The following is a 21094-nucleotide window of genomic DNA, read 5'->3' as shown; positions in this document are numbered from 1 at the left end:
GGTGTGACCGCAGTCCCAAAACGGAGCTGCTGAAGATTAGACTGTGATATGCTAATCATTTTGCATTTTTAAAAGACTAAATAACGTGTTTAAGAAAACCATTTAGGTTTGTATAATTCTTTCCTTCTTCTTTTCCTTTTCTTCACTAAGCGCGATGTGATTAGCTTCGATTAGGATCATACAATAAGCAGGGAAAGAACACACTTGAGAGATCCCCCATAGGATTTTGCTGGTGGCCCTCAGGCTGCAGATTGTACTGGCTTTCTGGGAGGAAGTGAGCTAGGTGCGATGAGATGACTAAGACAGAAACTGGCGAACATCTCAGGTTCAGTGATCAGAGTTATCAGATTGCAAATGTTTAGGAGGCATAATGTGTTCTGATGAAATTTCCAAGGCTGCTCACTTAAAAAAAAAAAAAGGAATTTAGCAGATTTTTTAGTGCCAAATTAAAAACAGTAAATATTAAGTATAACTTAATTAAGGAGGACTTGTACATCATTAAGGAAAAACTGGAGGGGGTGTATCAAAAGTATAGCAAACTAGAGAAAGTAAAAGAAATTACTTTTCACGTAACACATGGCCCACATGGTCAGAATTGTTGATCTGTTCCACAGGCATTTCTTGAGCAGCTATTATATACCTGTCTCCGTGTTATATGTAGGTAGTATAAAGATGAGTTAGTCTTCATCCTTTATCTTGTAAAGTTAATCTTGGTACATGAAAATGTAAAGAGATTAGTTCTTTTAGATACTGGTAAAAATGCTTCCAAATTAGGATAGTTGCTTTCTTTCTCCTCTTGGGCTACTTTTTATTTTGAAACCAGAGAACCTATGGATCTGGGCTGCCAGTCACTACTTGAGCCAATTAAGCAGAGACAGGGTTGAATCATATATGAACATTTATTCCCATAATGCCGGCAGTATGGGAGAGCAGCAGGTCACCCACGAAAATCTGCTCTGCACCCCACCCCCCATAAGCCAGCTGCTTATATGGGATACAGACAAAGATTACGTGGGGAAGTGGGCAAAAGGAATAAGAATGGGCATAATGGTTACAGATTATAGGCAATGTGGGCAATGTGGGCTGGGGGTTTTGCAAAGGGCAGGGGGCATTGGGGACTCCATTGCTGCCTTTCCACAAGATTGGATGTTAATCTTTCTATGAAGATAGGCAGCTCCCAGATGAGGAGGATGGGCTGCATTTCCAGGTGAGCTCCCAGGTCCCGTGTATAATCCCCAGCCAGGTTTCAATGTGCTTCCTTTAATCTGAACAAAACAATCATGGTTAATAGAGCATGATTAATATTTCTTATTAGTATTTCTTATAACTAATAGCTAGTCCCCAATATTCTAATTCTACCCCTAACAGTTTCACATGAGGAGTCAAGCTTCCAAAAGCATGAAAGGCATTGCTTTGATTAGAGGTGAACTTTTCACGTAACACATGGCCCACTGAAAAATCCAGACGGTGGCATATATTACTAATGAAGAATTTGAAAACATAGTACAATGTTCTGTAAATGAAAGTAAATATATATGTAATTAGAGGCCCGGTGCATGAAATTCGTGCACTGGGGGAGGGGGTGTCCCTCAGCCCAGCCTGCACCCTCTCCAATCTGGGACCCCTTTCACAATCCCTTTCACAATCCGGGGCTGCTGGCTCCCAACCACTCGCCTGCCTGCCTGCCTGATTGCCCCTAACCCCTTCGGCCTGCCAGCCTGACCACCCCCTAACCACTCCCCTGCCAGCCTGATCGACGCCTGACTTCTCCCCTGCTGGCCCTGTCACCCCCAATGGCCCTCCCCTGCAGGCCCAATTGCCCCTAACTGCCCTCCCCTGCTGGCCTGATCGCCCACAACTGCCCTCCCCAGCCAGCCATCTTGTAGCAGCCATTTTGTGATGGCATGGGGGCAGGCATCTTGTGTGAGGTCATGACAGTCAATTTGCATATTACCTCTTTATAGACAGGATACTGTTCTGTATAACTCATTAACTAACTCTAGATATCTGCATAGTTTCCTTTTAAAAGAAGCCAGTGTGTCCATACCAGCATTCCCCGCCCATCATTCATACACCCACTAAATGATTATACTTTCTAATACTGTACAGTACTGTACATAACAGAAAGGTCTTGGTATTGTTACAGATTTTACCAACCCATTCATTAGTCCTCCAGAATCCTCTGAGAAATATAGTTAAACCATAACTAACCAATGTTTTCCTCACAGTAATTCTTCCAAGAAAGGAAAGCTTGCTTTAAAAAATAATGGAGGGTTATTTCAGGATACGACACTGGAAGATGATAGAAAAAACAATTATGAATTCTAAGAAAAAAGTAAACAGCTCTAAGAGGAAATATAATTACAGTACACTACTTGACTCTTTTTTGGGGAAAATGTAAGCAGCACAAAAAGATAGAGTCATAACAAAGTAACTGCATTAGGGGATGGAGAAAGGAAGTGAGTTAGTGTGAAAGAACTAAATTCTCATCTATTGTACAATACAGCAAATAGATGATATCAAAAATTATTAAATTGAGAAACAGAAGTTCAGAAAAAGAGAGCTATTTTAAAATAAAAGAGAATTACCAATCCAGTGCGTGATCTTAGATTGACAAACCAACTACAAAGGCTATTTTAAAGGCAACTGGGGAAATTTAAATATGTACTAACTTTAATATGATAATAGAAATTGTCATTTTTCTTAGATGTGATAATATTGAGCTATGCATAATAAAGAATATCATGATAACTTTAGTATATTTTAAATACATAAACATTTTTAAATACTTTAAAAAGGCACACATCAACATTTTAAAAACAGACTTTTCTATTTGATTTTGAACATCACCTTGATTTCAAAATGTGTTTAAGTAATTTTGACAATGTATCTCTGGATTAATACACAGCCACCACTATATCCTATAGTTGAAGCTAATTTTTTCTAAGATGACTCTTGCTTTGCAAGATTCTGAAATTTCACAAAACAGATTTAATTACTTTCAGTGCACTTTACTTAATTAGGCAAGAATTCAGACAAACAGATTTTAGAAAGGTTTTTCATTATCAGATAAAAACTAAAAGAGACTGTGAACTAGGAAATTAAATTAACCAAATATTATCCAAGTATTCCAATTGGTTAATAGGCATGGTTGTTAAGTCTTGTTCAAACTAAAAATTCACATCCTAACTAACTGTTATGGGTTGATGGTTAAGAGCAGAGCAAATGTGTGGCAAATACCAAGTGGATTCCTATGTCAGTAAGATTCTCAGGGTAGAGAGGACACTGGGAATGTGACCTACTTTAAAAATCAACAAAATAATCTTATATTTTAGTGATAAAATTATGATTTTTAACATGTGTTTAATGAATAAAATACCATACCTGAGAGAAAAACACTTCTAGAAAGAATTTCACCTAAAAATGCATTTGACACACAAAGTAATATGGTGCAAATTTAACAGAGTTTTTAGTTGGTTGGTTAACATTTGTATCACTTAAATCCCTTTTGCAGTTCTATAAGGAAGATATCTAAGGTGTAAGGCTTGATCCAATTTTTAAACTATTATATAAATAACTGGGATAAATGAAAGATCATTTAAAGAAAGAAACCAATACACTAAGGAAATATCCACACCACTTACTTAATTGGAATGGCATAATAATACAGTGGGACGGTGTTGACATGTAACTACTAATCCACTTAATTGGTTGATTTTAACTCATCAATAAGTATAATTAATTATTATCCCTTCATTCAACAAATAATTATTTAGCATCTATATGCAGGTTTGTGTGCTGGAGACTGAGAATACAGTAACAAACAAGATAAATTTGATTCCCACCCTCATGGACTTGGAAAGACAGGTCAAAAAAGAAATTTAAATGAAATATAACCAGTGTTCTCAGGGGAGAAGTCAATGAGTGGCTTGAAAGCACATAGCAAGGAACCTAATCATGTCACTGAAAATATAAACCAGGCACCCGACAGCCCTCTCTGTAACCAACCCCTTTCCTCAGGGTTGAAAATTCGAGAGTAAGTGCAGAATCCCAATGATGTTGGTGGCTATGCAGGAAATAGGCTGTCCCAGCTGAACACATGATCCCTCTGCAGAGCACTGTCTCCATTAGCAATGCAGTTTATGCTGGCTTTGTTTTCCTGGAAAATGCATAATAAGCTTTGTATCCCAAAGAATGCTGGGTGGGGCACTTGCCAGACTTATGAAGGTGGAATGACTATGGGTAGCTCTTCAGACAAGTGACAGGGTGGAAGATAAGCCTGCTCCTAACCTGAATATAGATATTAATAAGTATTGCAGCACCCAGTAATTCCAGAGAGACTATTAAAATGAATCTGGAACACCTAGATTATCTCCAAGCATTTGGGTTAGATGACTAGGGGAGGACCAAATAAGTAAATTGGAAAATTCCAACCATAAGCAAAATGTGTGCTGATCTTGTGAGCCAGATTTTCATTAGATTTGAGAATAACTGGTGTATTGTTGTTTGTTTGTTTGTTTGTTTTTTCAGAATGTCCTCATTGTTGAGGTAAGCTGACTTTATACCCATATTTGGAAGTTGAAAGGATGAACGGTGAGTTTTAAAATGTAGAGTTTGTTATCAAGTTGCCCAAGGACTTACTGAGTTCCCCTGTGTGCATGGCTCTCCAAATTTATTGAGTAGGAGCCAACTAGAATCAGGGACTTGAAATAACGCATTTAAAAGGCTTATATATTTAATTCCTCACATGTCTAATTGGTCATTATACCCATTTGTGAATCAGACATTTTTGCAGAAGAGAAAACTAACCCACAAAGCCAAATTTACTTCATACTTAAGCCGAGGTTAGGACCCTCTTCACTCTTACCTCGGTGTTCTTGCTAAGGACTTTGAGTAATTCTACCTTTGCATCAAATCATAAATATAATCAATTTTAAAATGGCAGTCCAAAGGAAAGCTATGAATTAATTTAATTGGTTCTGTTTAAAAAAGAAGGAAGAGGGGGAGGAAGAAAAGAAAGAGTGGAGGGGAGAGAGAGAGAAAGAAAGAGATAAAGGGAAGGAAGAAAAGAAAAGAAAAAAAGAGAGAAAACACCGGCCTTGGGGCAGCAGTGGACTGCAAATGTTCCTGTTTCCTTCAAGAGCACACCTGTCTTATCAGCTGGCAGAAATTCAGGGGGGGAGGGGGGAGGTCGGGGGGAGGGGGGGGCGCTGTCTTCAAGCTTTTGTTACTCAATTGCCTGGGTGTGCCATATGTATCTGCAGTTCTGGCTCAGACATAACCCATAAAGTAGACCCTCTAGCCAAATGAATTGCCCAACTCTGGCTAAATTCAGACCTCTTGTTTTAATCATCAGTTCCTGACAGCTGATTTCTGTCCCGAGGACAATAAATTGCTGCTGCCCATTCTACTCTAATTGAGCAGCAGCTCATCAGCGGAGATGAGCCTCAGCTCACTGCAGGCTCACACCCTCAGAATTCAAGGGCCGTCACCAGCTGCCGTCCAGACACATCTCACTTCCTAGCCATGGAGTCCCCTATTGAGTGGGGAGGGCAAGGGGGAGGTGTTTATCCATTCAGTGTATTCAGATGTACATCCCCGGTCCATGAAAATTCATGCGTCCTGTATTGTGTCACATAACCTCAGGGCCAAATCGTAGTCCTTGAAAGTGTGTGAGTGAGTCCAAATGTACTCAGGGAGAGCCCCACATGCTCTCCAAAGGCTGAATTTAGCCTTTCATCCCAGCTCAGAGTTTGAGGAAATACTCACCAATGTATTTCCCCAACCCACCTTCCAGAAAGAAGCACCAGTCCAAAAAAATAGAACCAATTCTGCCTCCTACTTTGACTCCAATTTGATCGCAATTCTAATAGGGATGCATTATTAATAAGGAATATAATTATCTGCCTGAATGAAAAATCTACTACACTGCCCAAGTGCATTCGGTTGAATTTGTTCTCTTTGCAAAGGATGTTGTTGGAACAGGGACCATGAAAGCGCTGCTCGGCAGCACAGGAAAAACACAAGCCCAACATGATTCAGGTGGCCAGGTGAGGAGGACGCACATCATTGTTTCTGTCTTTCCAAAGGAGCCCAAGAGGGATGCTGGTACGGGATGCTGTTTTCAGAGAGTGCAGTCTGTTCCAAACCAGTGACCTTCTGCCCTGGGGTGCTACAGTTTGGCCACACTATACACACAGCCCTTTGAACTGCGGGCCTGAGAAAGAGGAAAGGGAAGAGCACATGCTTCGCTGTGGCTGAGCCCCTCTTGACTGTGCCTCGAGCTGTTTCCAGGAGCAGCTGGCTGGGCCCCAGGGCCAGGGCCCCCTCCCTTCCTTTATTGAGAGTCACTGAGCTGGTGCCGCACTAGCAGAAGCATGAGTTGGAGGGCTGGGAGGATGCCCCATGTGTTCAAGGGGAAAAAAATACGTATTTTAAATACTACATATTTTAATGATATTCCATTTTATTTGCAATTCACAGAGATTTTATTTGGATCACTGAAGCTTTTTTTTTTTTAATGATAGTTTGTTGGTGAAGAGGACACCTAGAAATCATGGCTTTAGACCTGGCTGTAGGTGTTTTGGGGTTTTGTTTGTTAATGGGTTGCCTCATGGCGGTAGTTTGTGTGTAAGAAATTCCTATTTGTCGGCGTTCTGTCTGAAGTGGAAGCTGCATAGGTTTGAAAGACCCGCAAATTCCCAGCCTTGCTAGCGAAACTAGAACTCTTTGCAACAAGGGGCTTACATTTCCTGCCTTGCTCCGCTCACAGGAACTCAGTTGTGTGCATGGATATTTTGATATCTAGGTTTTCCAGAGAACCTTATCTCCAAGAGCTCAGAGAATCGGTTTCAGGTGGAGGAGGGAGACTCGGCCTCTCTGGACTGACACAGATGCGCAGGATTCCTGCCGTGGCCGCCATCCCCACATGGGACATGGAGAGGCCAGGGTAACGGTTCAGAGGCATTCTCATACCAGGCAATGCAGTGCTGACATGCAGCGAGCCTGAATTTTAGCACACGAAGGGGAAATCCAAATCATCTCCCCACCACTCCGAACAAAAGTTCAGTAACACAAAGAATTAAGTGAACAGCATAGGGAATATAGTCAATAACATTGTAACTAGAGCTATTGTGCTGATCATTTTGCAATGGATAAAAACATCAACCCATGCCTGGCCGCAGTGGCTCAGTGGTTGAGTGTCTACCTATGAACCAGGAGGTCGCGGTTCAATTCCCAGTCAAGGGCACAGGCCCAGGTTGTGGGCTCGATCCCCATGGTGGGGTCCGCAGGAGGCAGCCAATCAATGATTCTCTCTCATCATTGATGTTTCTATCCCTCCCTTCCTCTCTGAAATCAATTTAAAAAATATATTTTTAAAAAACATTAAACTGCTGTGTTGTACACCTCAAACTAAGGTCATATTGTATGTCATCTGTAATTCAATAAAAAATAAAATATAACTTCACAGAAACAAAACAATAACAAAGAATTAGCAGAGCAAATATCTATAGATACTATCTTCACACTTGCCTTCAGACGTGTGTTCTGGGGGACTTTTCTCATCTAGGGCAGGAGGATAAACAAGCAGCTTGATTATTTATTATTCTAACACTGGAGGTGATTTTTTTTTCACTTGCATAGGCAGACTTCAGCTTGATTTTTATAACTTACATTTGCTCTCAAGCCTCTGGGATAATTTGGCCACGGTTCTCATTAGCAAGCTGAACAAACATTGCAGCAAGAGAAGCATGCTATGGATGGGTAATGTGCCAGTGCTATTTAGCCAGTGACTCTTTATTCAAAAACACAAGTTTCATTCCTATGTGGGATGTATTAAATCTAGACAATGTCAGTTCTGGGCAGATAGACCCTGTAGTGTGTTCCTGTCCAGTTATTGGTTTGGGGAATATAATCTGGATGTAGTTAAAGTTGGACACGGTTAGTAAACGGAAATCTTCCAAGGAAATAATGTAAGACACTGTTCAGAAAAAGTTTTAACTGAAAGGCATTCACTTCAGACATTCTGTTAATTTTTGTGTCACTTATAGCAACAACATTAATAAAGTTTAACACATTTAATCCTCTAAGGTAGATGCTAAAGTTATGCCCACATTACAGACGAGGAAATTGAACATAACAAGGTTAAATAGCTGGCCAAGGTCACATCATTGTAACTGTAGAGCCAGTGTTGAACCCAGGCAGTCTGGTTTTAATCACTGCTCTTACGCTTGCAATCTACCTGTAACATCTGCCATTGCAGACCTAAGAGTAGGACTTGCACCCATTTACCCAGCTAGAGATAGGTCACGCTGGCTCCCATCCTACTCAACCAAGTAAGTCTCCCTCTTATTCCATGACACTCTGAAGGTTGGGCTTTCTCAACTGGCTTTTCCCAGTCTGAGTTGCCATGCCTGTTCTCGGGTTTGCATTGCTCACTGTGAAATCACTATTATTGCTACAATCAGGGTTTCCTAACGTTCTTTTAGCTAGCTCAGAATCCCTGTTTCTTCCTTCTTTCTGGATTTCTGAATCTTTGTACTTTTTGTTCCTTTCTCCTAATCGACTCTTTCTTCTGTGTCCAATGACATCTTTTCTTCTGCTCGTCCATCCCCTCTGATTATTTTTCTCAAGAACCTACAGTTTGGACGATCAAATAGTGACACATAATGTACTAGTAGTCCCCCAGAAAGTAAGTTCCTCTCCTCTAGCATGTTCTGTGAGCAGGAACCAGTTGGTTTCTCCATGTGGAAGCATCTTTGGTCGCAGGAATCAAAGTGGTGGTGGGCAGTACCATGGAGGTAACCCGCAGGGCTCTAAGTCCATTGGCTGCATCAAGGTATAGTTTCATAAAAGCAGGCAAGTGTATCGCTCACCTGCAATACTGTGACAAACACAGACTCCAAAACATTGGACCATAAGCACATTTATTCTGTCTCAAAGCCTCCAATATAGGAGAGGTATGGTCTTTTCCTTAAGGATCCTTTGCAATAAAAATCATCTTCCTTTCAATAAATTCTTTTTTGCTTAACCTGAGTACCTTCTACTGCATTTAAATCCATTCACTCTCCTTCTGCCCTTAATAGAGATGAAGAGCGAATCGTTGTCATCTGCATTGTGAACTCCAAGCATTCTCTTCCTCAAGATGAACAATTCCACTTCCTTCATATTGTCTCCCAGGTTTTGCTTCCCAGCTCTGTATCCTGCCGGGGACACTGAGCAGTGTGAGGATCACCTCTTAGTTGCAACAGCCTGCACACCTACTCACGTACTGCAGTATCGTAATACCTCCTGCGTGAACTGCACTTCATGCTTTTCAGAGTGTTTGCATTGGCATTATGCCATTAGATACTGCTTTGGAACAACACGCCTACATCACTAACTCATGCATACTTCTTACTATCTACTGGGCTGCCTGAGCCCTTTCTCAGATCCGGATACCAGGAGCACAGTCATTCTTTATTGTATGTTGGCTTCTTTGTCTTGTCTTCCTGAGTTCTCACTCGGGTCCAGGTCCCTGCTGGGCTCGTCCTATGCATTGCTTATCACGTTTTTCACTTACTTCTGCCTCAATGAAAAGTCCTCACCATTGAAGTGTCAACACTAACATATGGTGGCTTTATGCTTGTTATCTAAATTTTGATTTTTTTTTTCTTCTCTCTCTCTGCTCAGATGCTAGATTTGAGATTCCAAACTTATTTGTGGTGGGTTACGCCTTAGATTACAATGAATACCTCAGAGATCTGAATGTACATGTTGCATGCATATCCCTACCCCCATTTCACAAGGACTTAACAGTTTTATCAATTTAGCTAATTATTAAAATAATAATAATGGTGGCTGCCATTTATTGAATAACTTCTATGTCAGGAATATTCTGGGCACTTTGCATGCATAATCTCAATTCACTCCCCCCACTACCCTGCAAGGGAGGAAGTAGGGTGATAGAAGCAATTATGATTATCTCTTTTTAATTTCTATTTTTATTTTTTATGAGCTCTATTTTATACTAAAGAAATAAGGAAGCCAAAAGCAGAACTATGGCTTGGTATTGATTTTTCTCCAAGTCATTGACTATGCCTACTTACCCACAGTAATGCTATATAATAAAAGCCTAATATGCTAAGTGTCCGACTATTCGTTTGACCTTTCGACCAGTCACTATGACGCGCACTGACCACCAGGGGGCAGACACTCCAACCGGTAGGTTAGCTTGCTGCTGGGGTCCAGTCGATCAGGACTGTGCTAGATGGGCTGGCCACTCCCTGGAGCCCTCCCGTGGTCCCTCCTCATCCCTAATCATGCACCGGTAAGGTTCTTCGGCCTGGCCTGCACCCTCTCACAATCCAGGACCCCTTGGTGATGTTGGAGAGCCAGTTTCAGCCCAATCCCTACAGGCCAGGCCGAGGGACCCCACTGGTGCACGAATCCTTGCACTGGACCCCTAGTGGTAAATATTCTATAACCTATTTTGTGTCGGAGCTTGAAATCTAGCAGGTACCAATTTGAGTGGCATGCAGCTAGCTTATAGCTATTCCCAATTTGGGGGCAATAGTTGTATTGGTGGCAGGAACAGCACCAGGGGTTGTTTATTGGTGGGGTCCCACTAGACCTGGGTTCAGCAACATCTGTACTTGAGTTGTGGCTAAGGAAGAATTTAGAGCCAAGACTCAAACTATAAGAGAACACTTATTTGGAAAATCACAGAGGTATAAGAAGTAACGTGTAGGAGAAAGGGGCTTAGGAAACAAATTAGGTAAAAGAAAGGCCCTTGGAGCTTAGAAGTGAGGAAAGTCAAGGTGACACACTGCGGGGGTTTAGGGAAGTGGAGGGAAAACTGCGGTGTGCTCCCATGAGGGAGAGTGTGATGGGTTTTCTGTCCTAAGGGTCTTAAAGGTGGAGATTTTAGGGGAAGTCCCAGGGGAAGATCTTAATAGACGATTCACAGATATTCACAGCAGCTTTTCAGATGTGTCTTTCAGTGCTGAGGTCTCCACTGATTGACTGGCTGGCACAGGAGGTCATTAGTCAAGGCAGCTGGCCCTGAGGTTAGCTTGTCTGGTTTTGCTGCTTTTCTGGGCCTGGAGCTGAAGCACAACTGAGGCCTAGGTGTTATCTAGGGAGTAGAGGTCAGGGGTCCGAACGGCGGGAACAGCGATCTGCCGGGAGAGGAAAGGTCACCCTGGGGACAAGGTCCTATGCTACAGCTGTCCTTTGCTAGGCACCCGGGACTTTGCACCCTGGTGACCTCTGTACCATAGTTTTCCCATATAGACATCGACCCCTGGCTGTGTGGCCCTGACCATACTGAACGATAGAGACATATTACCCAAAACAGGCCAATCAATCTCTCTCTCTCTCTCTCTCTCTCTCTCTCTCTCTCTCTCTCTCCCCCCCCCCCCCCCTTTCTCAATAGAAATTTAACCAAAATCACAGAGACCAGGGAGTTTGAGGCTTAACCAGTGGACTGAGGTCTGGAGCTACCTCTGTTCCTGTCTTTCATTTCCTTCATTGCTCAGCACTTTCTTTGCTTCTGTGAACTACTCAGTGTCTTACCAATAAATCTCCCTATTTTGCTTATATTAGCCTGACTCCATTTCTGTTGCTTGCAACCAAAATATTCCTGACACATTTCTTACTATCCAAAGGGTCAAATAAGAGTACATATTATTTTTATTATGGCTGTTTCTCCATTCACCCTGTAATTTTACCCATAGGAGACTTCTATCTCCATCACAGCTAACCCTACTGCTCCCTAAGCATTTCTGGTTGTTACAGACTTAGGGAGCCAAATTTAGAAAAAGGCTCAAAACTAAAACAATAAAGCATTTTTGTCAAGCATTCGAATGGATTTCTTTAGATGTTACACACACACACACACACACACAAATACACAAATATCCTATATAAAAGCCTAATATGCAAATTGACCAAAAAGCAAAACAACTGGTAGAACAACCAGTTGCTATGACTCACACTGACCACCAGGGGGCAGATGTTCAATGCAGGAGCTGCCCCTAGCCCACAGGCCCCAGGTCAGCCAAGGTGAGTGCCAGCAAGGGGGGGTGGGGGAGGGGCAGATCTCCCCACAGAGGAAGGCGGTGGCAGTGGGGGGCAGGGCTGGCGAGCAGCCAGTGCCAGGCAAGCCAAGGTGGGTGCCAGTGGGGGCCGCCCGATCACCCCACCTGTCACCCCACAGATCAGCCCTGATCACCGGCCAGGCCTAGGGACCCTACCCATGCACGAATTTCCTGCATCAGGCTTCTAGAATTTAAATAAACAGTAACCAATACAGGATGATGGTCTTTATTATTACATAACATTGTCAGCGCCTCATATTTTGTTAAGAAACTGATGCATTATTAAATTCTTTATTGTTTCAGCACATACGTGTGATCAATGAACACGGGAAAGAAAAGTATCGAGTCTAAAGAAGTAAATTCTCTCCCGATAACATCATACTTACACTACATTCAGGAAGCCACTGTGTGAAGTTTGTCTCCCCAGGCGTCCTCACTCAGCAGGGTAAAAAAGAAAAAAATGTTTTAATGACAGAGCTTTCTTTTCTGAGATTATAACATAAAGAGCATCAAACGTTCTTAAGGAAAAGAAAGCAATGTTTTCATTTGACTCGTTCCAAATTAAACACTCTGCCTTATGACTCATGAGTTCTACCTACCTTCACACTCCTGAGCTGCACCTTCTTTTGTTTTCATTCACACAGTCATTATGCTCAAATACTTTACCCACACCTAGTTACTCAAATATTTCTTACTTAACTTTTTATTTTTTTTTTTTTTTTTTTTTTTTTTATTAAATCTTTATTGTTCAGATTATTACATTTGTTCCTCTTTTTTCCCCCCCATAACTCCCCTCCTCCCAGTTCCCGCCCCACCCTCCGCCCTCACTCCCCACCCACTGTCCTCATCCATAGGTGCACGATTTTTGTCCAGTCTCTTCCCGCATCTCCCACACCCCTTTCCCCCCCAAGAATAGTCAGTCCATTCCCTTTCTATGTCCCTGATTCTATTATAATCAACAGTTCATTCTGTTCATCGGATTATTTATTCACTTGATTCTTAGATTCACTTGTTGATAGATGCATATTTGTTGTTCATAATTTGTATCTTTACCTTTTTCTTCCTCTTCCTCTTCTTAAAGGATACCTTTCAGCATTTCATATAATCCTGGTTTGGTGGTGATGAACTCCTTTAGCTTTTCCTTATCTGTGAAGCTCTTTATCTTACCTTCAATTCTGAATGATAGCTTTGCTGGATAAAGTAATCTTGGTTGTAGGTTCTTGGTGTTCATCACTTTGAATATTTCTTGCCACTCCCTTCTGGCCTGCAAAGTTTCTGTTGAGAAATCAGCTGACAGTCGTATGGGTATTCCCTTGTAGGTAACTGAGTTTCTTTCTCTTGCTGTTTTTAAGATTCTCTCTTTGTCTTTTGCTCTTGGCATTTTAATTATGATGTGTCTTGGTGTGGTCCTCTTTGGATTCCTTTTGTTTGGGGTTCTCCGCGCTTCTTGGACCTGTAAGTCCATTTCTTTCACCAGGTGAGGGAAGTTTTCTGTCATTATTTCTTCAAATAGGTTTTCAATATCTTGCTCTCTCTCATCTTCTGGCACCCCTATAATTCTGATGTTGGTACGCTTGAAGCTGTCCCAGAGGCTCCTTACACTATCCTCGCATTTTTGGATTCTTTTTTCATTTTGCTTTTCCGGTTGGGTGTTTTTTGCTTCCTCGCATTTCAAATCATTGACTTGATTCTTGCGCTCCTCTGTTCTGCTGCCGGGAGTCTGTATAATATTCTTTATTTCAGTCAGTGTATGCTTAATTTCTAGTTGGTTCCCCAATATAACATCGAGGGTCTCATTAGTTTTCTTGTAGATCTCATTAAGTTTATCGGCGGCTTCTAAACAGTTCTTGAGAGACCTTAAAAGTGTGGTTCTGAACTCTAGATCTTCCATTGACAATTTTGTCCTGTTTCTTTGTCTCTGCATTTTGTTATGCTTCCTTGGTGCACCCCCTAGTGGCCTTTGTGTGCAGTCTTGTAGCTAATTCCAGGGAGGGTTTGCCCTCCAGGCCAAGTGGCTATGAGAATCAGCTGTGTCAGCAGTGAGAGAACTTCTGTCCTCTAGGGAGGTGCTAATCTGGCGTTTGCCTGAGGCTATCCGGCAAATGCCTCTGTGCAGGGCTTGGGCGGGGCTGGTCGCACAGGATCAACAGGGTGGGCCAGAGAGAGCAGTTATGGCCGCTCTCAGTCCTGTCCCCAGGGGCTCTGCCTCTCTGAGTCCCAGCACCCGCTGCAAAGCTCGGAGGGAAAGCTGCACTCGCTCTGACCAAAGCCAGGCAGTCCCGCTTCTCCCGTTTGAGTCTGGGTCCCTAAAGACTCGCCCGGATCTGGAGCTCAGAGTCTGCGACTCCCTCCGGATTGAAAACGCCAACCGCACCCTCCGCCGCCAGCCCGCTCCGCGCGCGCACTCCGCACCTCAGAATTTGACTTCAGCACTGCGCCTCCTCTGAGTGTCCGTGTGCGTTTCTCTTTACTCCTAGTTGTAGGACTTCCACTCAGCCAGCGTTCCAGTGGTTCTGGGTGATGTCCCTCTGTCTTTTAGTTTCACTTTTGAAGTAGTTGTTCAAAGCAGCAAACTCCGGCGTTAACCTATGCCGCCATCTTGGTTCTCCCTTACTTAACTTTTTAAAAAATATACTCTATTTCTTTGTACTATTTTGCAGTCCTAAGAACCTGGAAGTCTTTTTAGTTAAGCTCTGAGCCCATGTACTGGAAATGCAGCTAGATTCCCATACTAAAAAAAAAAAAAAAAAAAAAAAAGGATAGAAAGGACAATTTAATATAAATTTCTGTTTGCACTTTCCTGACAGGCTGTTATTATCTGCTTTGACAAAGCCTTTCTGAGCCACAGCATACAATGAATGTTAATGATGTTATGAAATGAGCCTGGCTCAGTGCTCTTGATTGGAGCTTCCGGCATGTGATAACGGTATGTCATGGATGCATGGACGTACTCAACTGTGCTTAATACTCTGAATTTTAATTAGAAAAAATACAATGGCAGCAAGGCCCCGGTTTCTAAGTGGCATCCTTTTATTCATGTGGGACATGAGCAAATGGCAGAATCTGGAGGAGGAGCAAGTGTTTTCAATGCTCAAAACTAAGCAAGAATAAATTTTTCCTCTTACTTGCACCAAAGGAAAAAAACATTATTATGTGTTATCCTAAACAGGAGCACAGAGGTTGAATTATTATTTTAAGTGTCCTTTTAAGACTGATCACACAATCCAAGGCATTATAGAAAAAAATATATTTAAGAAAGTTTTTTCTGAATAATATTTTTCCATTTTCCCTTGTTTTTATGAGATGTTTTCTAATTTATAGGGATTTTAATTGAAAATAAACTTGAGTGCCCATAGAGCTGTTTTTTCCTCACTTCCTAAAAGGAGCAAATGCAAAGTAAACAACTAAGCAGCCTTTGTTTGGTTCTGAACTGTCTGTGGCATATTGTAACCAGGTTCTAGCTTCCTTTAAATTCATAAAGAATAAGAACCCATGTTATGTTTCATAACTGCTTACTGTTTTACTTCCACCTTCATATCTTTATATACTTTCAGCTATTAAAATGTGTGAGCTGGTAGCTTAAATATACTACTTCATATATCTTCCCTGTGGCTTTTTTTTTAACCTGGAAAAAATCCAATACAGTATATGCACCAGTATAAACAAACGATTAAGCCAGTCTTGATCTGCTGCTTTTTTCCTCCTTAAGTTTGTTTGTAAGAACAAGGAATTTTAGTTGTAGAAGATTTTCCTGCATATTTTTGTTCCAGCCAGAAAAGAAAATAAACCACACCCAGATATCCTCAGGGGGAAACCAGTAAAGGGAATTCCTTCTAGCTTTGTTCCATAGAAGAAATAGGATCTGAATTATCGATGGATAATTCTGTATAGCTGGCCTATTTCTTGATGTATCGAAATTAATGTTTAAACACAATTTTTTTATTATATTACATTTATATCAGGATACCTAAAATAATCCATATTTGATTTTAAATATAAAATTATCCATAAAGTAAAATGTATTAAAATATTTTCTTTAAAATGTTGAATTTTAGTAACCATCAATATCATTTTGGGGGCTTTATGTTTATTCACATTAAAAAGAAAAATACATTTCACAAGATTTTAAGGACTTGCACTAGTTAAAGCTGAAGAAGAAAAATTAAATACACAAGAAGTTTAATCATTCTTGCAATGTTTTTCTACCAGATAATATTTTGACAATGATACCCAAAAATGTCATCTTGGGAAAAATAGTATTTCCTTTTCTCTTGCAAAACTGTAATCTATTTAATACCACTGAGTTTATTCAACCTAGACTAAAAATGTAACAGCTCCCTACTTGATTAATAACCAATACATTTATTAGTGTTCCAAAACGGATGAACAGGGGAGAAAGGTGTGTGGTATGTTTTATTGGGAAAATTTGGATTTAGTTACAATAATTCGTAATATTTTTACTGCAGTCATAAAGTAACATAATTAGTAATACTTTGGAATCTTCCAAACAAATAAGAGCCCCTCATCATAAATTGGACCTTTCATTCTAGACTGGACTGTATCACATATTGAACCATGTACCTACCCCCAAAGTGAACTGCAAACACAGTTGACTCTTGAGCAATACAGGTTAGAGCTGCTTGGGTCCACTTACATGAAGATTGTTTTCCATAACGATGCCTTCTGAGACTGAAAACAGCCCCGCGGAGCACAAACAGGCATTTACAGCCTCCCCTAAGGTGAACTTGTGTTTTCCCAGTGGAGGGGGAAGGTAACCTATCGCACTCTGGAGAGCTGGTGTCATGCAAATATTTTGTCACTTTTGTAATAGAGGTAGGATGTTCTAGGAAATCAAAACCCTGCACCACACTCTTCGCCCAGATGTCTGGCATATTTGGACAAAAATAGTATTTGGGAGTTTTACTTACTTTGCTATCATGGTGTTACTTGGGATCCCCCGATGCCATTTGAGGACTAGGGGGCAGGTGGGGGGACAGACTAGTTTCAGGAAGGGAGACAGGGAATCGTGAAGGGGAGATTTGCTCATTGATGCTGGGAGCCGTGCGGAAAGGAAAGAGAGGGCTTCACTGTTCCTTGGCCCAGCCACATCCTATGCTTGATCCTGCAGCCTGTGAAGAGCAGTAGACAAGGACACCAGCTGAAGAGCTGTTTGCCTGGGAGCCTTAGTGCCACAAGGTGGGGCAGACCGGTCCTTCTCTATGTCTCGGTGAGCTCATGGCACAGCTTTGGTGCAGGGAGGAGTGGGGAAAGGGCTCCACTTTAGGATGACAAGGATTCTGGGTTGGAAGGGGTGTCCACATCCATGGTGCTTCACAAGACGCACCCTCCAGAGGTTTCATGGGCCGGAGGGAGGCATCCACAAGGAGCCCACCGCAGCCCATGAGAGGAATGTTGATGGACAGGCGTGAGAAAGCTCTGCGCATCCAAGAATCACAGCTACTGCCTTGGTTGCCGGCCTGTGCTGCTGGTGCTTTGCACGGGACACCTGGCTGCAGGGAGCGAGCAGGGGCTGAGACCCAGCCCGCACTCCCCTTGCCAAGCCAGGTGCCATGGACCCTGGCTGAGGACTGCCTCGCCCTCCCCTTTCCCCCTAAGAAGCATCTTTTTCTAAAAGGGGTATCTTTTTCTAGTCTGCTCAGAAAAAAGAGAGAAAAAAATGTGGTTTTTTTGCAGTTTCTTGGCCAGGAAGGAGGGGCTTTTTGTGCTAAAGTGGCTTTGGTCAGAAATAGGTAGGGGAGAGCATGAAGGCAGGGTGTGTGCTGAAGTCCTGCATTTTCCAAGGTTGTGGGGGGGGGAGCGGGGGGGGGGGGCGGTGGCGGAATAGGCCTGAGCTAATGTTACTACAACCTCATTTGTTTCCAGAGCCTAGTGGGTGTCTATCAGTGAAGAAGTTGTGAGTACAGAGGGCAAATGTAGACGACTCATTTAAAAGACTGGCTGTAAAAAAGAAGAGACACAGAACCATGGCTAGAGGGATTTTAAAGATGCAAGAGATTTGTGCATCTTTATTTGCTATAAGAACAAAAAAACAAACATGGGGGGAATCTATAGAGAGTGTGTATTTGTTATTGATTGATGTGTCATAAATCACTTCAAAACTGAGTAAGCATGTATTTATTATTTCTTGTGGTTTGCAACAGCCAGGAAGCAGTCAGGGCAGTGGGATGGTTTGTTTCTGCTCCGTGATGTCTGTTGCTTCAGCTGGAAGACTCAAAGGCTGTGAAGCTGAACTATCCAATGTGGCAGCCATTAGCCAGATGTAATTTTTAAATTTAAATCATCTAAAGTTAAATACAATAAAAAATGTACTCCTTCATTCATACGTGCTACACTATAATTGCTCAATGGACTCCTGTGTGGTAAGTTGCTACATTGGACAGCACAGGCAGGAAATTCCCATGATCACACAAAGTCCCGCGGGTATCTGCTCCGAAGGCTTGCCTAGGGGTTGATGTTGGTTGTTAGCTGGAATCATAATTGAGGCTGTCCGCGGGAATTTTTACCTGTGTTCTCCCGTGTTTGGGCTTCCTCACAACATGGCAGCTTGGTTCCAAAAGCAAGTGCAGAGAGAGACAGAGACAGAGAGAAGCAGGTGAAAGCCATATTACTTTTATTTGTTATTTTTATTGATTTCAGAGAGGAAGGGAGAGGGAGAGAGAGATAGAAACATCAATGATGATAGAGAATCATTGATTGGCTGCCTCCTGCACACACCACACTGGGGATCCAGCTGGAAACCCAGGCATGTGCCCTGAGCAGGAATCGAACTGTGACCTCCTGGTTCATAGATCAATGCTCAACCACTGAGCGGGGCCCATATTGTCTTTTTCTATGACGGTCTCACTTCCATCAAATTCTGTCAGTCAAGGTGGTTACTAAGATTTGTCCGAGTTCAAGGGGAGGGCACGTAGACTGGCACCACTCAGTGGGAGAACAGCCGCAGCGTAGCGTAAGGAGGTAAGTGGAGTGAGATACACACTGCTGTGGCATCTCCAGGACACTGAAGAGGAAATCTGCAACAGAGCGGTTGTGAGCCCTGCGTATTTTCTGCTAATAAGATTAGCGAAGGAGTTGGGTGAAGGTATAATTGGCATATGACATTTATTCATTTCAGATGAACAACATGCTGATTAAGTATTTGTGTACCCTGGGAAATGACCACCACAGTGGGTATGGTTACCATCTGTCACCATACAAAGTTACAAATTTACTTTTTCTTGTGATGAGAACTTTTAAGGTTTACTCTCTTCAGCACCTTTCAAACATGCAATACAGTATTGTTACCTGTATCACCATGCTGGCCATTACATCTCCAGGACTTGTTTATTTGGTAACAGGCCGTTTGTACCTCTTGACTCTCTTCACCCATTTCACCCCCATCCAATCCCCCTCTGGCAACAATGTTCTCTATCAATTTTATTTTGTTTTGTTTGTTCTTTTTTCTTTTCTTTTTAGATTCCACATATAACTGAAAGCATACAGTATTTGTCTTCCTCTGTCTGACTTATCTACTTAGCATAATACCCTCTTGTCACAAATGGTAAGATTTTATTCTTTTTATGGCTGACTAGTATTCCATTATGTACCACATCTTTTTTTATCCATTCATCCATCAATGGGTACTGAGGTTGTTTTCATATCTTGACCATTGTAAATAATGTGGCAATGAACATAGGGGTGAAAATACCTTTTTAAATTAGTGTTTTAATTTTCTTCAGATAAAAACCCAGAAGTGGGATTGGTAGTTCTATTTTTAGTTTTTTGAGGAAGCCTCCATACTGTTTTGACTAATGTAGTTTTCTAATCACACACTATATTTAACCACTGTTCACTTAAATGGCATCTATTTTCAATATCATTCAAATGGCATTGTTTTCAATATCATTATGGTTTAAATGGTCTTTTAAATACATAAATTTAAATTTCCATTTGATACAGAATCTACGTTTTCTCATTTTTAACATTGTTTATTACACATACCACCACATGCTTTAATCAAGAGAGCTGTTAAACTTTGCTTAACGGTGGCTGCACCCTATGACTCATCAGCTTTTTATTTTTTCTATTTTAAATTCAGTTCAACAACATCTGGTAGCTTATATAAGGAGAGAGGATGTGCTTTACAATCAGTGATTTTTCTGGACAACATGTTTCTGCAATTGGCAGACTTCCATTTTCCTCTGAGTTACTCTCTTCATGGAGTCTAACACAGGCGTCTTCATTTTTTCCTATATATTAACATTTGCTGGAATTTGGTCTAATCTTATACAATAAATTTTATAATGATGGGTTTCTAAATCTCTTTTATTAATATGTCCTAAAAAGGGAAAACCAGAAATAATTATGAATTAATTAGAATAAAGCAAAAATAGCAGTTGTATACACTTCACATACAGAGCGGCATTTCTTTTAGGGAATTTTCATTATGAAATCTTTTTAGTGTCTTTGACAGCCATTAAAAAGAAGATAAGTATCAGATGTTGCAAAATGTATCTCTAGATACACTATTTTTTTCTACCCAGATGTTTTTCACATCCTTTCTGACTCACAGTCCTTACTACTCACAGACAGAGACAAACGATGCATGATACTCACCCTACTAAAGGTTCTTGAAATATGTCCCTGGGTTTTTAAATATTCCTGCTTTAGTCTGGTCTTTTTTTAATCTTGGAAATGGGAGTGGGGAAAATATGCTTGTTGTCTGCAACAGGAATTACATTCACTTAAATAAGGTCCCTTTGCAGTTTTCAGCGATTGTTTCTTCAGGCAGAAGAGGAACGACATTAGCTCCGTTATTTACTCTCCATCTGTTTGCGTTTGCATTTCGCTGGAGGAAAAAAATACTCCCGGAGTTTAAAAATGCACTGTGAGCAAACTGGGCAGACAACAAGGTAATAATCGACTCCAGATACTTAAGAGTATCAAATGACTTTTAGAAAAAAGATGTTGACATCCAATATAGATGAATATTGATTATAAATAAGGTGCTGTTC

The 21094-nt window shown here is 41.5% G+C and overlaps 1 protein-coding gene across 1 annotated transcript in view; it reads left to right on the top strand.

Moving 5' to 3' along the window:
- PRTFDC1 (phosphoribosyl transferase domain containing 1) overlaps positions 1 to 12431 on the top strand; it is a gene marked incomplete at both ends in the record, with an annotated part of 103071 nt that extends 90640 nt beyond the window's left edge. The window contains 6 exon segments of the mRNA XM_081106641.1: positions 4531 to 4548; positions 5970 to 6014; positions 6016 to 6050; positions 6528 to 6574; positions 9673 to 9749; positions 12384 to 12431. Coding sequence (XP_080962767.1) covers positions 4531 to 4548; positions 5970 to 6014; positions 6016 to 6050; positions 6528 to 6574; positions 9673 to 9749; positions 12384 to 12431 — 270 coding nt within the window.
- Positions 12432 to 21094: the final 8663 nt, after the last annotated feature.

Source organism: Myotis nattereri (assembly GCF_964212035.1).
Source record: "Myotis nattereri genome assembly, chromosome: 1".
Classification (NCBI taxonomy): Eukaryota; Metazoa; Chordata; class Mammalia; order Chiroptera; family Vespertilionidae; genus Myotis; species Myotis nattereri.
The sequence above is the reverse complement of the archived record's forward strand: the minus strand, read 5'-3'. Positions and strand labels throughout refer to the sequence as shown.